General features: G+C 38.7%; 1 protein-coding gene across 4 annotated transcripts in view; it reads left to right on the top strand.

The window, feature by feature from the left end:
- grm7 (glutamate metabotropic receptor 7) overlaps positions 1 to 20,297 on the top strand; it is a 376,391-nt gene that overhangs the window by 204,365 nt on the left and 151,729 nt on the right. For all 4 annotated transcript variants that reach the window (XM_073936208.1, XM_073936209.1, NM_001302247.1 and 1 more), the window contains 1 exon segment: positions 18,563 to 18,700. In XM_073936208.1, the coding sequence (XP_073792309.1) occupies positions 18,563 to 18,700 (138 nt within the window).

Raw genomic sequence — 20,297 nt, 5'->3', positions numbered from 1 at the left:
ACACAATCTACATTGTAAAAGCGCTATAGAAGTAACAATGAATTGAATCATAAAAAAGAAACTGCACTAATGTAAAATGACACCTTAAATGTAGATGTTAGCAGGTAGCCTGTTATAAAATATGTCTTTAAAACAAACCTCTGACTTGTGACTCGCCACTGAACAATCATTCTAAACCTACCCAAAACTTTCGACAGCTCAAACTTTTCTCCACCTGCTGTTACTCGGACGTTAGCATATGAGCTCGCAGGAATCTGACATTCTTGGCCCGGCCCGTAATTGGATCAAACTGTGCACAAAGCGGTTCCTCCTCGCCTTATCATGTGGCATTTCAGTCTCTTGGTTTAGTTTTAATTTGGCCATTAGGCTCACAGCTGGTGGCCAGGTCTCTGCTGTGACCTCCGACTGGGTTTGTTTGTTTGGGTGCTTATTGTGTTATGTAGTAGATGGCTCTCTAACAGTCGGGGGGCTGGAATTGTCACTCCGGGATTTCTGATTATGACCCTAAACTCATAGTGTCAATGCTCCCGCCATCACAAAACACCATTACTGGAGCTAGATTGAAAGGATGGGGATGGATTCCATTCATGCCTGTTTGATAAGAAAATGTACCTGCTTGAAAATACAAATACAGACTTTTCTTGCCTTTATGTGGATTCATGGGGTGTTTGCACTATATTGTTTTCTTTTTTTTATTATTATTCAGCTATTTATTGCAATTTCCAAATTTACATAAGGATGTATGGTACATGGGGTTTACCACATTAGGTACACAAAACACCCAAATATAATAATCCATCAATTGAATGGAGAAAAGAAGATACAAAAGTTGCTTTAAGGATTCAAAGATGCCATGGAACAATCAAAACATTCATTCAATTATTAATTTTTGGCTTAGTCTCTTTATTTATAAATGGTCCCCACAGCAGAATGAACTGCCAACAACCCAACACTGAGAAACACCCATACACTCTTGCATTCACACTTATACACCATGGCCAATTTCACTTATTCAATTCACCTATACCCCATGTCTTTGGACTGGGGGGGGAAACCGGAACACCTACGGCAACATAGGAAGAACATGCAAACTTTTACGGAAATGCTAACTGACCAAGTCGGGGCTCGAACTAGCAACCTTCGTGCTACCCACTGGGCCACCAGTAGGCCACAATCAAAACATTAATTTACTCAATCATTTACTTTTCGGCTCAGTCCCTTTATTGATCCTGTATTGCCCCAGCGGAATGAACCACCAACTTATCCAGCATGTTTTTACGCAGTGGATGCCCTTCCCGCCACAACCCATCTCTGGGAAACATCCACACTCACTCATTCACGCATATACACTACAAACAATTTAGCCTACATGATTCACCTGACCAGCATGGGTTTGGAAACCGGAGCACGCGAAGAAAACCCACGCCGACATGGGGAGAACATGCAAACTCCACACAGAAATGCCCACTGACCCTGTCGGGGCTCGAACCAGCAACCTTTGTGCTACCCACTCCGCCACCGTGACAGCACAATCAAAACAATTATTTTACAATCAAGGCAAAATTAAAAAATACTGATTTGTTGCTTTTCAATTACAATTCACTTGAGTACTTTTTTTTGTAAACCATATTGAGAGACTACACAGCTAAAGTATTTATGTGTTGTCAATTTAGTGGCGATTCGTACAAATTTGTACAATTTTTAAAAAAAATGAGGTGTGGCACCAAACACCGTCGCTAAACCCAATTGTCTTAGAGGGATAAGCCAAACATACTAAATTGCACAAGATCGTATCAATTCATACGTATTAGCTACTAAATCAAAAAGTTACGAATTGTCATGGAATTGTCTTGGACTACATCATTTTCAAACAATAAAATGTGTTTAGGTTATTGATTTACATGACTGGTTTTGGAAGCAAGGAAAAGCTATCTTTTGAAAATTGATTTCAAAGTACTTTTTATTATTATAATTTGTTTTATAAAATTAAATGGTATTGTTTCAATAAACTTAAAAGGGTGTATTTTTGTAAAAAATTGTGTCATCATGCACAGTGTCATGCATTGTGTGTTTAATTAGAAAAAAAAACAAAAACATTTGGGACTACAGGACTGAAAGTGTTTATATTTTTATATAAATTACATCGCCACCTATTGGTCTGGAATAATTAATAATACATTTTAGATTTTTTTTTTCTGATTGTTTATTTTGAATGTTTTAACGTCCTAGAGCCCGAGTGTCCACATACGTGGACAGCACAATTTTAGCTCTTAAGTGCCTATTTAAAATGACTGTTATATATTGTGTTATAGACACACAATGTCACCCAAAATGCAAACATTATCAGTTTTTCACTCATTTTTTATTTTCATTTTTATTTAAGGAAGAAGCCCCACTCTTTTTTTTTTTTTTTTTCAGAATTAGATAATGATATTTAATTTACATCACAGCTATGAGCTCATATTTGCTGTTGTTGCTTTTTGGGAGTTAGTATTAGGGGAAATATATTTTTGTTCAAGAGATGTGGTCTGACTGGACAAATATTTGGTTATGCCCACTTGATAAGTGTTTTCAGCAAGACTATAAATTGTGAAAGTGCATACAATGTAGCACATGCTTATAATGAAAATTATTGGGCTATTTTACTTCTAATGCAAAACAGGTTTATTTTAAACATTTTAGGTTAAGGTCATACTTTTGATATTGCTAGATATTGTGGATGCCAGGCCAATAAATAACATGGACTGAACACGTAATATTGTTTACATTTTTTGAAAGAAACCATTTTTTTTGTACACAGAAATGATAATGCCATTATATTTAAAATGTACAGTTGACAGCATTTGTTAGGTCTAAGAACACTATTTTTATTATTAAAAAAAATTAAAGGTTAAAAACGCATAAAATGGTGTTGGATAAATCGTATACCAAAGTTTTTCAAAGCAAAATACTTGTTGATTTGATGTGGTTCACACAAAGTCAACAGTGTTTAAAACACAATGAGAGACACAGAACTGTTTTATTTTCTGACCCAGTTATACTCCATTATATAAGTAAAATCCACTGCAGGGCTATTTAGTGTTAAATCTCAGGGTGATGTATTTTCAGCTGAAACTGAATAATTAAGAGAGCAGAGGTTTCAATAATTCATGTCGAAAATGCCAGTTTTGCTTTAAATTGAATGAGCAGTGATAAACAAGTAGTAGCTTGAAAATAGCCCAGAACGCCCAAACTTACTGTACTTTGGTAATTAATTAACGAAAAACCTTTTTTAATGTTTAAATTTTATGCATAAACTAAGAAAAGATCCCAAGTGTTTTAACATGTAGTACTTGTAGGTGTAATGTGATTTTTTGTATTGATTGATTAATTAGTTTTATTCATGAATAAGTTTATTGATTGATTGATAGTTTGATTGATTGATTGATTGATTGATTGATTGATTGGAAATTTGATTGATTGAGTAATTGATTGATTGATTGATTAGCTGCTTTTCCACTATCGTGCCAAACCGTTCTAAGAACACTTCGATACGGTTACGGTTGTTTCTCTACTGAGCCTGGAACGGCGCGGCACGATTACAAACCGTTCTCGGCCCGGAATTCTCGGCACGGTTAGACAACCGTGCTGAACTGTGCTGACAGATTCTGTGTGTTGACGTCGCGACTCGGTTGCTAAGCTACCACAGCTGGCTCAGCAGAAGCGCGCTAGTCATCAGACATCTTCAATAAACTACAGTACATTTAATATAAAATAATGATCCAGGTCTAAACGATACAGTTTGAAAAGGGTTTTAAAACCATAGAGCAGTCTCTGGCAGAGAAGTGAATAGGCTAACTCATCACATTCTTACGAAGATATTTTATTCATTAAAGTTATTATTTTATTGACTTGAGTACAGAACTACTTCGTCTGCCTGAAAGTGAGTTTAATGCACGCAGCGCTGTATTTCACAGCACAAAACTCGCTCTGATTCGGGAGAGACATGCCAGCGACTTGCACTGCTGACTTTTTTTTCCTGCTGCGCATCGAATAAAGCGAATAAAGTCACGCTTTGCATCGTCGATGTTCAAATTCCACAACAACATCACTATATCCATGAAACACGAACTTGCAGACTCTTTTAACAACGAGGAAATAATTGCACTTTTTAATTCAAAGCCAGGACAGCTTGTTAATACCGGTGAGACCACCTGAAGGACGGCGTGTTCGTGTTGTAATGTCGGCCGTCCAAAAGACTTTGCTTGAAAGCTTTACGGAGCGGCACTGTAACTGTCCAAGGTACTGTTGAATGATTTATATAATAGCATATGCACTAATAAACAAGTAAAAAGAATGAATGAATTAAATAAATATGGATTCTTAAATGTCAGTATTGCTTTTACTCAAAAAATATCAATACGTTTTGACAAATGTTTTATAAAAATAAAATGAGCAATTTTCATCATTTTAGCTATAGGCAATTATATGATTTGGTTATTCATAAGTTATATGACATTTATGAGGCATGTAACATGTTTATGTGTTTTTTTGTGGTGATCTTTAATATAGCTACGCAAATATTTTCTAAAACGTCTGGCAATAATTAGCCTACAGCTTGTTAGTTAATTATGAACACAAAAATATTTTAAATATTTATAATAATAAAAATAAAATGATCAAAATAAAAAAAGATAATAGAGCAGCATTTTGCTAAATATAATAGTGCTTTATATGCTTTAAATCCTGCTATATATGTGTTGTTTCATATTCGTTTTTTATTTCACTTGCTGCATTCGTTATTTAATGTTTGAATAGTAAAACAAATAACAGCCATCGCTTAATTGGTTTCATTTTACCATCAAAATGTAGTATATTTTATATCATTATCAACTTTTGATATAAAAACGCAGTGTAATTTAATTAACTGTTAAAAATGAAATAATTTATGTGCTGTGTTTTTATTAGTGAAAGTGCCCGCTCACCTTTGACAAGGCCTGTCCAAAATGATATTTCTGCCACTATAATGCAAATGCACTATTATTGTGGTCTTATCATTGTTTATTTTTCTGTTATGTTCAGAGATTTTAAATATTATTTATTTCCCCTCCAATTATTTTCAATCATCACGTTGCATTTTGGTAATTTTCCCTCCAAATAAAATTTAGCCAGAGCTGAAATAAATAAGGGGGCACATGTACCTATATTTAGCACCCCTATTTGATAGAGCGGCATAACAGTGTTTAGTCACATGCTTTTGCTTTTATGAAAAAAAAAATAAATAAATAGTTTCGGCTCTTATTTAACTTTAATTGAACATAGGGAGCCGTTTACATTGCGTTACCAAGGCAACTACTGATGCGTTTTGTGTAATGTTTTAAAGAGCTTTGTCCCAGCACGACAGTGGAAAATGAAACCGTATCCGTGCTGTCTGGCCCGGTTTGGCACGGAATGGAACAGTTCTGTTTAAAGAACGATTCAGCACGATAGTGGAAAAGCGGCTATTGATTGATTGATTGATTGATTGATTTTATTAGTTGGTTGGTTGGTTGTTTGGTTCATCGATTTCATTGGAAGACTGGTTCATCGATTGATGGATTGGTTGGGGTATTAATCATTTGGTTGGTTTATCGATTGATTGGTTGATTGGCTCATCAATAGGTTGGTTGGTTGATTGATTGATTCAACAATTGATTGGTTGATTGATGGATTAATATAATGTTCTTAGTTTACTTGGTGTGTTGATTTGATTGATTGACTTTTTGATTCATTGATTGATTGATTCATTCATTCATTCATTCTTTGATTCATTCATTGGCTGATTGGCTCATAAGTTGATTGGTTGACTCATTGATAGGTTGGTTGAGTAATTGGTTGAATGGTTGATTGATTCAACAATTGATTTGTTGATTAACTGATTGATTAATATAAACTTCTTAGTTTACTTGGTGTATTGATTGATTGATTGATTGATTGATTGATTGATTGATTGATTGATTGATTGATGCATTGATTTTATTGGTTAGTTGGTTCTTGATTGCATTGGTTGGTTGGTTCCTTGGTTTTATTGGTTGATTTTTTCATCAACTGATTGATTGGTTGGTTGGTTCAACAATTAAGCGGTTGATTGGCTCATCAGTTGGTTGGTTGATTCATTAATAGGTTGGTTGGTTAATTGCATTAGTTGATTGAGTCATTAGTTGATTGAATAAACATCTGATTAGTTAATTGATAAATTGATTAATGTAATTTTCTTTTTCTGGTTGTTTTTTTGATTGATTGATTGATTGATTGATTGATTGATTGATTGATTGATTGATTGATTGATTGATTGATTGATTGATTGATTGATTGAATGATTGATTGATTGATTGATTGATTGTGATTTTATGTTGAGAGCATTGGCTATTTAGAAAAACAAAACCACCAAACAAATAAGGTTTATATGAAATATTTATGTTAAATGAGTTAGTATGCATTAATTACAAAGGATTAACACTTAGAACAAACCCTAATAAGACAGAGCACTATAAATATAGTGGTGTGTTGCAAGCACGGTAATAAAAAAGTAATAAAACAAAGTAATAATTTGTTGGGTTTAATGGCCTGTTTCTGAATATAACAATAAAATAGCAGAAACATATCAGCATTCTGTCTACAGTTGGTTGAATCTGTGCTGTGAAGAAGAACACAGGTTTGTTGCAAATACACCACTCTGTGTACAATTCTGCAAAAAACTGAAATGCCCCACTTTGAGTGCATTTCACTACAATTTTAGTGTCCACATGAGGCACTATTAGTTGTGGTTTTTACAAAAGTAATTTAAGAAAATATCATTCATACACAGCACCGTCAGAATTTTCAATCGAAATTATTGATTATTTTTCTTTTTTATACCTACTGTAGGCCAAAAATGGAGATGTATCTGTGTCGTGTATTTGTATGTGGTGATGTATTGTTAAGCCAGAGACAATTTTCTACAGTGTGGATAATATAAAGCAAGTAAAATAAAGTATGGTGTCATTTTACATTGTCAAACTGTCCAAATTTCCAGTTAACACAACCACTGATCATCATCTCCTTTCTTCCCCATTCTAATGATTGGTATAAACTCCTTGACCACCTGTACATGATGAAAAAATTGTTGAAGATTTCAGATGTAAAAAAAAAACGTATAGAGTCATTTGACATTTTCTTCTAAAATTAGCTTTTCTAAGCCTCCCGTGTGTAGGTTCAGTGAATTCACTTTTATGTACATGAATACATTCTTTCTATTCCATTTAAAGTGAGAATACTAAACCTACACACATGAGCCTGAGAAAAATGCTTTACATTTTTTTAAATTTTTCTAAAGGAAAATTCCAGATGGTACTTCAGGCTTTATGAAGTAAATGCATCTGAACTCCGCAAGCATAATGAGCATTTGAACAGGTTTGTCTCAAAAAAGAGGCTAGTGAGATTTGAGAAATCTCAGATATTTTTATGCATCCACATGGACAATGCAAACATCTACATTTACACCCCATGGAGCGGGAATGCGGGAAGAGCGCTCTCCCACACTCCCTTTGCTTCCCCTACTCTGCCCCCTCAACCCACTCACAGAAAGGTCATCCTAACTCACACAAAATAGTCATCTCAAAGCATGAATGTTCTGTATCAATGCAACTTTGTGCATCATGTTTGATATCATCTGAAATGTCTCTTTGCGACAGGTACAATGGTCTCATTTCCTCTGAAATAGACAAAATCAAAATAATAGATTTATAGGTTCAGGTATGTTTTGAACCACTGCTTAGGGTGTGCCTTTACCTAGGGGGCTTCTGTTCAAATGACCATTGCCTATGTTCCCTATAGGCAGAAACTCTTCAGATCTGACATGCCCCTGAATGTAAATGTCTATTGTTATTCAACACACACCCCTCCTTGAAGGAGATTCTTGGTTTGACTACTTAAGGGACATTTTCAAGATGTTCGGGGGGATTCTGTAACCAGAGGAACGGGACCATTTTGACAGCATTTTTATTTATACATGAAACTTTTTTTATATATATAATTGTGTAAACACACCGTTGGTTTTGGTTCTTTAACAATCTTAAGGTGGTAAATCGGTTTAGTTAGTGTTTTTATTTATTTATTAATTTATTTTTTAGTTTAATAGTACTTACATTGTAATAATTTGTCAACTGTTTCATTTACATAGTGTCTAAATTGTGCAAATTTCTTGATCATTTTCAGTAAATCCTGTCAAAATGATATCAAACGATCATTTTGACAGAAAATCCATCTATAGATGCAACTTTTATATGTATTGCTGTGTAAACAATCCCTCGAAAAGCGGCTAGTGAGTGTGTATGTGATTCATTCTGAAACACTTTATAAGTAACCCAACCTTATTTCCATATCCTCTCTGTGCATCTGACACAAACTGTCGCTGAAATTATGCAAGCATGATGCTCATCTAAATTATGATCTGTTTTCTCACCACCTCCCCCAACGACTTGTTTTAGCGGAATCGATCTGAAGTTGTCAGCCCCCATCTGTCTGGAGCTTACTTCAGAGACGGAGACAAATTGCGAGTGCATTAGCCGGTCGCGCTCCGCAACAACGTTATATCAGCCGCTCAGAGACTCTCGAAGCGGAGTGACAGCTTGGAGTGTGATCCTTGTTGATTTGGAGATCAGTTCGGTTTGCCTTTTCCCTCCCTACAGGCTCTGAGCAACGTTTAACCTCGGACCATCTATAAAATCACAGCGAGAGATCTAGCGTGGCACTCGAAGGCTCAGGCACTTTATTTGAAGTGTCGTCAGAACCAGTGATTGTCACCTGAGGTTTTCTCGCATGACTTGACGCCGCGAGCATTTCGGATTTCTGATGGGCTAAACGAAGAACGCCTCTTCTCCAGGCATCGGGGGTGTCTGGAAAAGTTGAGCGTAATGTTTTATAAATTGCTTCAGGATGCATGAGGTGGCAGTGGGAAACCTCGCTTCATTCGCTTTCATGGTTCCCATGACAATGGATTGGACGTGGGATGCGTAGGCCTGGCTGAATTAATCTTCCATGGCGAATATTGAAAAGACGCATGTGACTGCCTACATGTGCTTTGAAAGGAGTTCATGCTGGTTCATAAGCCTTTCCTAAGGAGAAATATACATATATGCATATTCAGAGGGGGCCAGAATTATTAGAACACCTGATAGATCGGAAAGTATTGATGTTTGGTTTGCTTCCAAAGATGAATTGATTTCATAATGTTTATTAAAAATGCAAACAATTTCTCTTAGCAAAACACATATCATAGGTCGTGAGTTGTACTGTTAAGTGCGGTTTTGATTTTAATGTTGTTATGATGGGTCTATTCTATGGTTTAATGAACATAATGATGACTTAGTAGATATGAATGTTTACTACTATTACTGCATTATTAAAACTTTGAAAAGAAAAACTGGTTGCGATTTATTTTGGGTTTATTCCCTTTCATGTTTTCTTCTGTTTAGGTTTTAGTGGGGCGAGGTAAAATCAATGTCATTCATTCATTCATTCATTTTCTTTTCGGCTTAGTCCCTTTTATTAATCAGGGGTCGCCACAGCAGAATGAACTGCCAGCTTATCCAGCATATTTTACACAGTGGATGCCCTTCCAGCTGCAACCTATTACTGGAAAACACCCATATACACTTGCATTCACACATATACACTACGGACAGTTTAGCTTATTCAATTGTACCTGTACCGCAAGCCTTTGGACTGTGGGGGAAACCGGAGCACCCAGAGGAAATCGATGCAAATATCAGAAGAACATGCAAACTCCACACAGAAATGCCAACTGACCCAGTCTAGGCTCGAACCAGCAACCTTCTTGCTGTGAGGTGATCGTGCTACCCACTGTGCCACTGTGATGCCCAAGATTAGTTTCATTAAGTTTAAATTGTTTTGTTATGGGTAATTTTTGACTTCTTAACTATTTAGGAAGCTTTTGTTTGTGTTTGTTATTTTGGCCTCACTCTTTTCTGTAATTGTTGGCAATTTAATTATTTCATTCAAACTTTTTGAATATTAAAAAAAAAAGATTTGCTTAGCTAAGCAGTAAATAAAACTAAATTCCTTTATTTTGACCCCCCCTCCCCTTTATATTTTAAGAACAGTGAAAACTTTTAGTGATACTGGGATAGAGAAAGGGGAAATTCTCCACACACAATATGAAATATTTATTATTATAATTATATTTTTTTTATTATTTGAACAAATTAAATTAGATTTTTTTTTATTTAATTTGTCTTTAAACCCCTAAAAAGGAGTTAATTGTAACATTGATTAATTACAATTTCAAGAGTTCACACTTAGCTGTTGATTAATTATAAATCAAGTTTAGAATGCTGTCCCGGGAGAGAGCCCTGAGCTCATAACATCCTCGAGCCCGCGGCTCCCTCATGTTTGCAGTGTGAGAGGGGACTTTGAGCTCAAGGAGGTCTCAAGAACACCCCCCTCCATCACCCACCACCCCCCATCCAACCCCCGCCAATTGACATCGATATGTAAAATGAATAGGTGTCCACATAGTTGTTGGCAGTATTGTTTCAAGTATGGATTGGTTAAAGTGCAGTGCACGCTACATATTGATGGTGTGCAGTGAGGGGTATGGAAGAGTCTGTGTGGGGTGTGTTAAGTGTTCACCAGTGTGTTAAGTGTTCATTGTTAAGATCACCACAGCGGAATAAACCGACAACTATTCCAGAATATGTTTTATGCTGCAATACATATATAAAAAATTTTCATATACAGATGAAAATGCTGTCAAAATGGCCCCTGTTCATATTGAATTGCAAATGTGTTATTTATGTCAGACCAGTAGGTGGCGATTTCATTCATAAGGATTCTCCATTGTTATTTTGGTTGCCAAATACTTGTATTCATTCATTTAACTTCAGCTTAGTCCCTTTATTAATCAGGGGATGCCACAGTGGAATAAAAGACCAGCTATTCTGGAATATGCTTCATGCAGCCAATGCCATCCCAGTACTGGGAAACACACATACACTCTTATATTCACACACACACACATACCCATACACTAAGTGTTTGGACTGTGGGGAAGCAGAAGCACCTGGAGGAAACTCACATTAACACGGGGAGAACATGCAAACTCCATACAGAAATGCCAACTGGCCCAGCCAGATCTTGAACCAGCGACCTTCTTGCTGTGAGGCGACCATGCTAACCACTGAGCTACAGTGCTGCACAACTTTCAATTTCCAAAAGTTTACACACACACCTTTTTTTGTGTTCCATAGTCATATATGAAATACACATCAAATGCATTCAAACCATAAATTATGAGCGCAAAGCCATACGCAATGGACCATTTCAAAAGTCCCCGCCATCTTTTTTTCATGTCTAGCATTTCATTGAGCATTTTGTGTCACATCTAATAGCCCCATAGGCATCTGAGGCAATGTGCGGTCAGAAGTCTTATTTTAGATACGTTGTTAATATTTATAAACATGTGACATTATTAGATAGCAAGGACAGTTGGTGAACCCGCCGTAGAGGAGGTTCGCGGGCTGCCTGCTAATTACTCCGCAGCAGAGCAGATGTTGAACGCTTTAAACAAAAGGTGAAGCCTTGAGCTTTGTCCTCCAGACACAGAGAAAACGACACAGACGGGCCTTCGGGAGTTTCTTGTGTACAAGGCTTGTGTACAAATAAGCTGCAATTAGTAGAATTTATGAGCAAGCACGCCAACCTGCTGAGGATCCGATTCTGAGTCAAGTACGCCTGTGGAGTGATGTGTAGAGCGCATTTGGTCGAGGTCATCTGACAAACAAACTGAACACATGCATCAGTCTGCCTGAGGAATCATTTAGCTTAAGGCCACGGAGCAGAAAAGGCTGTTTTTAGCTTAGATCTGAATGGCGTAGTGATTAGGAGCACTGGGTTTGTTCATTAAACATGGACAGAACAAATGTAATTTAGGATTTGTTCGTAAAATAATTTACGATAGTACATTTTATGTAAGAAGAGTTTTACGAGGATTGTCTGCAGCAATTTGTTATGCTCTGATTTCATTGGGAATCATGTATAACAACAGTGTGTGCGCGTGTAAAATTGGACATTTATCAAATGGATGATTTTACACAGACGGTGTTTCTGATAGAGTTTCACTTATGGTTTGGTGTCAGAGCCGTGGCTTTGCAATTACTCCACTTACTCTGACATGTTTCTGATCTGTAACGCAAGTTCAATTCTAGCTGTCAGTGTTTCCTCGAGATTTGGAGGGTATAGTGTGATTTAAGGCAGTGTTTCTCAACCATGTTTCCCAACACTGCATGTCTTGGATGTCTCCTTTGTCTGTCACACCCATTACAGGTTTTTCAGTCTCTGCTAAGTGACTAATTAATCTAATTTTGAGAGGATCACGTGCTTATGATTACTTACGGCTAGTCCTGCATTATCCAGTTTATGATTCACCAATCAGACGACTCCTAAGCCACTATAAATACCGTAAGTTTCATATAACAGCCATCTTCATTTTGAAGAATCCCCCCTTCCACCCCAACTCCTCCGATTTTCTTAGATGGTTGGCACGGTGGCCCAGTGGTTAACACTGTTGCCTCACAGCAAGAACGTCATTGGTTCAAGTCCTTACCAAAACAGCTGACGTTTCTGTGTAGAGTTTACACATTCTCTCCATCCTTACATAGGTTTCCCCTGGGTTCCCCGGTTTCCTCCCACCATCCAAAAACATGCAAGTTAATGTAATTGAGTAATCTAAATCGGCACTATAGACATGCTCCTAGTGAGTGGTTATCTCTTAAGAGCAATCCCTATCGGTTCATCAGCTTTTACAGCAGGGGAGTTCCCAAGATCTACCTGAGCTCAAACTTCACTCTCGCCTTGCAAACGGGAGGGAGCCCCGGGCTCGAGGATCTTATAAGCTCAGGGCTCTCTCCCGAGACAGCATGCCAGACAAGCTTTATAATCAATCATTAGCCAAGTGTGAACTCTTGAATGAGCTGATGATTTGAATCACGTGTGTTTGGTTAGGGGACACGGAAAATGTGCACACTGGTGGTCCTCCAGCAATGTGGAGAAACATTGATTTAAGGTATGTCAGGTTTAATTAAATCCCAGTCATCCCAGGTTTTCTGGAAGTTCCGGGAGTGTCCCGCATATGCATAGAGACTCCCAGATGCCCTCCACCTCCCCAGTGCTTAAATACGTCACATACCTCTCCTTCTCTTCGGTCATCCACCACCACATCTCCCCACTTTTACTCCCACAACCTTCTGCAAATCATCTGTGTCCCACCCGGAAATGACTTTTCCCAATTTAGGATGTCTGAAATCCTTAACTGTCTGGTGTCATATTTGGGCTGAGACACACCAAGCTACTGAAAACAGACTCATGTCAAACAAAGCAGCTTTTAGTACCATTATCGCAGTACTTGTCACTCCACATGGAGGGATTGTGGACGTATGTCTTATAATCTAATAATTCATATCATCTGCAAATATTAGAGAGATGCAGTGAAGCTAAAGCCAACTTTGTGTTCCTTCTTGACTTGAATCTCTTCTTTGGGTATGTCACTTCAGTTATTGTTCTCGAGCTCTGAATCATTGCTGAATAATCCGACTGCTCTCTTAGGCCGATGCCCTTTAACATCTGGCTACTCGGTCTTTAGGTTACTTCGGGTACATTTACATTCTTGGGGAACACTAATATATGTACACTGTAGCTTGTTTAAAAAAAATTAATAGGAGGAGAAAATTGGAGGTGCGTTGGCGTAGTGGGTAGTTTGCATGTTCTCATGTTGGCGTGGGATTCCTCCGGGTGCTTTGGTTTCCCCAACAAGTCCAAAGACATGTGCTGTAGATGAATTGGGTAAACTAAATTGTCTGTAGTGTATGAGTGTGAATGAATGTGTCTGGGTGTTTCCCAGTGATGGCTTGCAGCTGGAAGGGCATCCGTGGCATAAAACATATGTTGGATGTTCATTCCACTATGTCGACCCCTGATGAATATAAGCCAAAAAGAAAATGAATGAATGAATGAATGCTAGGTAAAATTCTACATTGCAGAATTGGCCCAACTCAAACTGACAAGAGGCAACTTGTGAAACTCACCAAACCAACCTTCTGAACCAACATTGACCAGTGGCCCGACGAAGCCCAGTGGCTGACCGATGACCAATTATTTGAGATTATTTTGCTGCTCCTGAGTAAGATCCAGCTCTGCTTATATCCAGCTCTGCTTATATGATGAGAGTTGGCAAAATTCACCAACTAGATGTTGTGTGCTTTTAAAGCTACAGTAAAACATGGCAGATACCAACATGTTTTTAAAAATGGAGTATTGACTCATATGTTGAAGCATTGACCCATATTCTTTTTCTTCCTCTGAAATCACATTTCATTTAGCAAGTCTTCCTGTTGTGCAGTCTAGTTGCCTGACAGGAGCATCTGCTGAAGATGTCCCTATATCTTTCGCCTCCCATGGTTTTAAGTTTGCTTAGGATCTGAAGATCATGTAGTGGGTCCCAGTGCAACTTGGATTTTTTTTTTTTTAATTTATTTATTTATTTTAGCTCACAAGAGTTTTCTAACAGATGGCGTAGCAAAACTTATGAGAAGACGAGAAAGGATATATATAATAAACATCAATTTTTAATGAACTGAAGTTACATACATTCAAACATCAAGAGAATTGGGAACAGGAGAAACATCAACATTGAGTAAAGACGAGACTGGAAAAGATTAAAGGTGGCTAAAAAACTTCAATACACTTACTGATTAACTTAAAGATGAAACTAAGGATGAAACTAAGGATCAACAGAGGTGAAGGGAATTAGTGACCATGGGAACAGATAAGTGGCAGGAACAGGAACAAAGGGAAACCGGGTCAAACTGAAGAAAACACTGAAACAAGTTTAAAACTTTAACAACTGTCTTCCAAATCTTTTTTTGCTTATGAGCAAAATGAGTTTCCGGTTAAATACAGTGCTAAATTGTCTTGGAAATTGCTTGGAAAACCATTCTTAAATCAGTTGTTTGCACAATAATTCATTGGTAAGTTAATTGGGAATGCTGGACCATATAGCAGGCAACTAGCTCTCTGAATCTAAACAGGGCTACTACCGGTGATAACCTGGATGGAAGACCACAAAGGAAAGCTAGGTTTTTGCTGGATATGGTGTTAGTGAGACCAGGAGGGGCGCTTAACCTGCCGTCTGCGAGGGTCCTAACAGTCCCCAGTATATTTACACGAACACTATACTGCTCAGTGAGTGCCATCTTACGGATGAGATGTTAAACCAAGGTCTTGACTCTCTGTGGTCATTACAAATCCCAGGATGTCCTTTGAAAAGCTGTTGGGGTTCAACCCCAGTATTCTGGACAAATTTGCCCACTGGCCTCTGTCAATAATTGCCTCCTCACCATCCCCATATTATATTGGGCTTCATTACTATGTCCTCTCTCCACCAATCAGCTGCCGTTGCATCAATCAGATGAATGCACACTGAAGGTGGATGAGGAGAAGGGAGTGGAAGGGACTTACTGAGAGAAACATCCTTTGAGTTACTGCATGTGGTTGTGGTGCACATGGCTGAGTTAAAACCTAGGTTCAAATTTCACTTGCAACACTTTCACAGTTATAACCAGTGGCATTTTATAGAGCGTAATTGGACAGTTTGGGTTTTGGGGGTGATTTTTGGGAGAACAATAGCACCCACTACTATGCCTCATCACCAAAAATTATACACAAAGTTAAACCATTTGGGGAAATTGGGGTTGGGCTGTGAGAACAAAAGCATCCACTAGTATTCCCCATCACCAAAACATGAGTGCCGAACCATTGATATCCAACAGCACACAACCACCCCCACTGACTGTGATTTTGAGTGCTTATCATCCAAACCAATCCACTTCATCCAATCAATCTAATCATTCATTCATATCTCAGTACTTCATAATCATATGATTCTGTAAGTCAGTCATTTACATCGTTTAAGTGCACCTTCAGTATTTGCTTTTTACATTTCTAGTCATCCATTGATAGAAAAAGCAACTGGCGTCACCACCAGGCTACAGCCCTCAAGTTGCCAACTCCAGGCATGCAGCTTGGGAGCCAAAGATAGGTTGAATACTTGCTCCTACTCGAGAGTATGCAATACCCAGGAGTGCATTAAAGACTTCTGCTGCTTGTGATGACAGGCTTAGGGCAGCTTTGCTGTTGCAGCTTAATGATAACACCTTATCTCTTGCTTAACATTTAATTTCTAGTGGGCAAAGCAGACCCGGACCCACTTCTTTTGCAGTTTGCAGAGTGGAAGCAAACAAAGTTTAAATGAGCCATGACTATGTAAGGTTAGCCGATGCCTCCGGCTAAATTAAATGTTCTGCTGACCTTTGTCCTTGCAGCTACACTGTGGATGAAAGCCTCATTACGCCACAAACCTATTTAGATGAGGCATGTTATTAGCCTTGATGCCAGACAACAAGGACAGGCTCAAAAGACTCTTTAGGATGCAGATTGATAAATGTTAGTGTTTGTCTGCTGATAGCAAGTCGTCTGATTAAATGCTCTGCTTCATGATGAGAAAAATGTCAAGAAAGGAAACCGATAATTTTTTAGGGAGAGTCAAAAATTTGTTGCAAAACTTGATCGCATGGCTACTTAACAAAGTACTGAATTTGTAAGAATTTGTGCAATGTGATTTGTGATGAGTGGCGTCTCGGTGGCCTATTGGGTAGCACTGTCACCTCACAGCAAGAAGGTTGCTGGTTTGAGTCTCAACTGGACCAATTGCTATCTCTGTATGGACCCACATAGCAAAATTTCGCTGGCCCAGCTCTGGCCCACACAATCAGGTTTTGCTTGGCCCACATGCCGCAGTGAATTACGGTACATGACTGGACCAAATCTGGCTTCCAGACAAGGGCCAAACACAGACCATATATGGGCCAAGTCTCAGCCAAGTTAATAACTCATAACTGGGCCTGAACTGGGCCAGATAGGTTGGTGTGTCACGATTACAATGAAATTGATAAACCCATGGAGTGATGCGCTTTAGGCACACTATGGGCACGCTTTTTCTCAAAGTGACCTGATTGGTAGAATTTTTTTTCCTTTACTCAAAAATGATTTTAGTGTATTTTAAATGTGGGTCAAGACTGGCCAAACTCACATGGCCCACTTATCAAATTTTTAAATCTGGGCCAAATACTACGTTTTCAATCTGGCCCAAATCTTGTGTGCCGCCTTAAAAACGGTGCCACCTCTGCCAAACCCGGGCCATGTTTGGCCCACATGCTGTATGCCAGTGCCGGATGAATGCCTGCTGTGCCAGCTTTTTGCCAAATCTGGGCCAGAATTCTTTGCTACTAGGGGAGTTTGTATGTTCTCCCTGTGTTCACATGGGTTTCCTCTGGGTGCTCCGGTTTCCCAGTTTAAGTGAGTTAAAATTGGGTAAACAAAAGTAAACAAAATTGGGTATAGTGTATGAGTACGTGTGTGAAAACGAGACTGTATGGGTGTTTTCCAGTACTGGGGTTGTGGCTGGAAGGGTATCTGCTGCGTAATACATATGCCGGACTAGTTGGAGGTTCATTCTACTGTGGCGATCTCTGATAAATAAGGGACTTCAAGAGTTCACAATTAGCTGATGATTGATTATAAAGCGACTTTGGCATGCTGTCCTGGGAGAGGGAGCCCTGAGCTCATAAGATCCTCGAGCCCAGGGCTTCCTCATGTTTGCAAGGTGAGAGGGGAGTTTGAGCAAGAGAACTCCCCTCCTGTAGTAGCTAATAAACAGATAGGGATTGCTCTTAAGAGATAACTACTTACTAGGAGCATGTCTATGGTGCCAATTTGGATTACTCAGTTAACTTAAGTTGCTTGTTTTTGGATGGTGGGAGGAAACCGGAGAACCCTGGGGAAACCACTCGTGACCACGGGTATAACTTGTAAACTCTGCATAGAAACGTCGGCTGGCTTGGTAAGGACTAGAACCAGTGACGTTCTTGCTGTAAGGCAACAGTGCTAACCACTGGGCCACCGTGCCACCCATCTAGGGAAGGAGGAGGAGTAGGGTGTAAGGGGGATTCTTCAAATCGAAGATGGCTGTGATATGAAACTTAAAGTATTTATATCGGCTTAGGAATTGTCTGATTGGTGAATCATGAATTGAAAATGCGGGACCAGCCGCGAGTAATCATAGCATGTGATCCTCTCAAAAGTAGTTTATAAATAAACTTCACAAAGCAGAAGGAAATGGATGAATGCATGGATTGTGATGAAACAGTTTTTTAGCTAAAGTTACAGGCTCTGGCTCAATAGATCCCCCCTTTTGTATTTTAACAATCTTGCAGACTTAAAATGACTATGTGTTTGGTATCCACAAGACAGCTCTGTCTTTCTTTTCTGTATTTTTCAGCAGAGTCACACTATGCTTTGAGTGCTCTGGGAAAACTTCTACCCAATAGCTAAATCAACCATTACATTACCAAAGTGTGGACTCCGTGTGGGTTTAGTACTCCATGCGGGCCAGAAAATGCTATCGCTAATGGTATTTTTTCTTGTTTTTCAGGATTTGATGCCTACTTTACATCACGCACACTAGAAAACAATAGAAGGAACGTCTGGTTTGCTGAATTCTGGGAGGAAAACTTCAACTGCAAGCTCATGAGTTCCTCAAAAAGAGAAGACACAAGCAGAAAGTGCACAGGTAAATGCTAATAGCGCATTTTTGTCCATAAAACACTTGCTACAGCATGCAGGTTTTCTTGCTGTGGAATCTTTCAGTATCTGGGATTACAATAAGATGCTTAAGATGGTAATTGTACAGAATATCAATTCCGGTATGTGGTCTTTAACATAATTAACCACAATAAACTAGCTAGCTGCTCATCAGAATGTAAGGTAGTCAAGCATTTTTTAAGCACGGTGACTGTTAGCTCAAAAAAGTTAAGTTGATGTTTGCAATATGCTATTTTTCTTTCTAAAAATTGCTGATATTTGCATGTTGACTGAAACACTTGATGACAATTGTCCTTTAGCTGGTAACTATATAGTCTTGTGTGACTGGAGTAAGTTGATCTTTAGCGCAATTAGCAGCAACAAACCAGCTAGCATCTGCTCAAGCTGTTTTTAGGAATATAGTGACTGGTTGACCACCTAATGATCAGTTTGAACTAGCTAATTACCAGGCTTCACACATACAAAGCTACGATCTTCCAGCAGGGAATTATAAACCTGATAGGCTATATTAAGAGCCTGCCATGAATGGAAAGTGTATGAAAGTTAGCACTGTTTTCCTACCCTGCTGAAAAAATCCAGCTTAAACCAGCCTAGGCTGGTTGGCTGGTTTTAGCTGGTTGACCAGGCTGGTTTTAGAGGGGTTTTGGCCATTTCCAGGCTGGTTTCCAGCCATTTACAGCCTGGTCTTAGCTGGTCAGGCTGGAAAATGACCAGCTAAATCCAGCTAAAACCAGCTTGACCAGCCTGGTTTAAGCTGGACATAGCTGGTTTTGGCTGGGCTCCCAGCCTGGCTAAGCTGGTCAAGCTGGTTTTAGCTGGTCATCTCCTAGCCTGGCCAGCTAAGACCAGGCTGGAAATGGCTGGAAACCAGCCTGGAAATGGCCAAAACCCCTCTGAAACCAGCCTGGTCGACCAGCTAAAACCAGCCGACCAGCCCAGGCTGGTTTAAGCTGTTTTTTTCAGCAGGGTACCGTCTTCCCTTTTCTTTCTTTCTTTTTTTTTGTTGATAAACCTGAAGAACTCTGTCAGGCTCATTGACTCCAGCTTATTAGCGCTTGGTTTCAGAATACAAAGTGCATTCTCCTCTGCAACAGAGCTTTCAATTACATAAGCTTCTCTCAGCTCATCATGGCTAGTTCAGGCTGACTGATTCTCAATTCCCAGTCAGCTACAAGACACGTTCATCAAGATTGTCAGCCGGAATTTGGGAACATTCATAACAAGCAAACAGAAGCATGCCTTCAAGGCTGTTTTCCCCTTTTCTAATATTTTAAACACATATTTAGAGCCAACAACCTAAATTTGAGTAGAGCATTACATTTTTAAGGCAATGATATGCATAATTACTGTGTGTTTTTTCTAAGTAGTGAAATCATTCTGAAATCGTACATTCCTGTATTTTGTCTTGTAGCCTGTGGTTAAGTCAATATCTGCACAAGGGGTAAACACTCTGGAGTATCTGGAGTAATTAATGTAAGAATCAATACTATTGACTTCATGCTAACGGAATAAAAAGCATGACAAAGAAATTGTTAGGCAGAATTGTTCTGTACTGTATAACCTGC

The sequence above is a fragment of the Danio rerio genome, chromosome 22, assembly GCF_049306965.1.
Source record: "Danio rerio strain Tuebingen ecotype United States chromosome 22, GRCz12tu, whole genome shotgun sequence".
Lineage (NCBI taxonomy): Eukaryota > Metazoa > Chordata > Actinopteri > Cypriniformes > Danionidae > Danio > Danio rerio.
The sequence above is the reverse complement of the archived record's forward strand: the minus strand, read 5'-3'. Positions and strand labels throughout refer to the sequence as shown.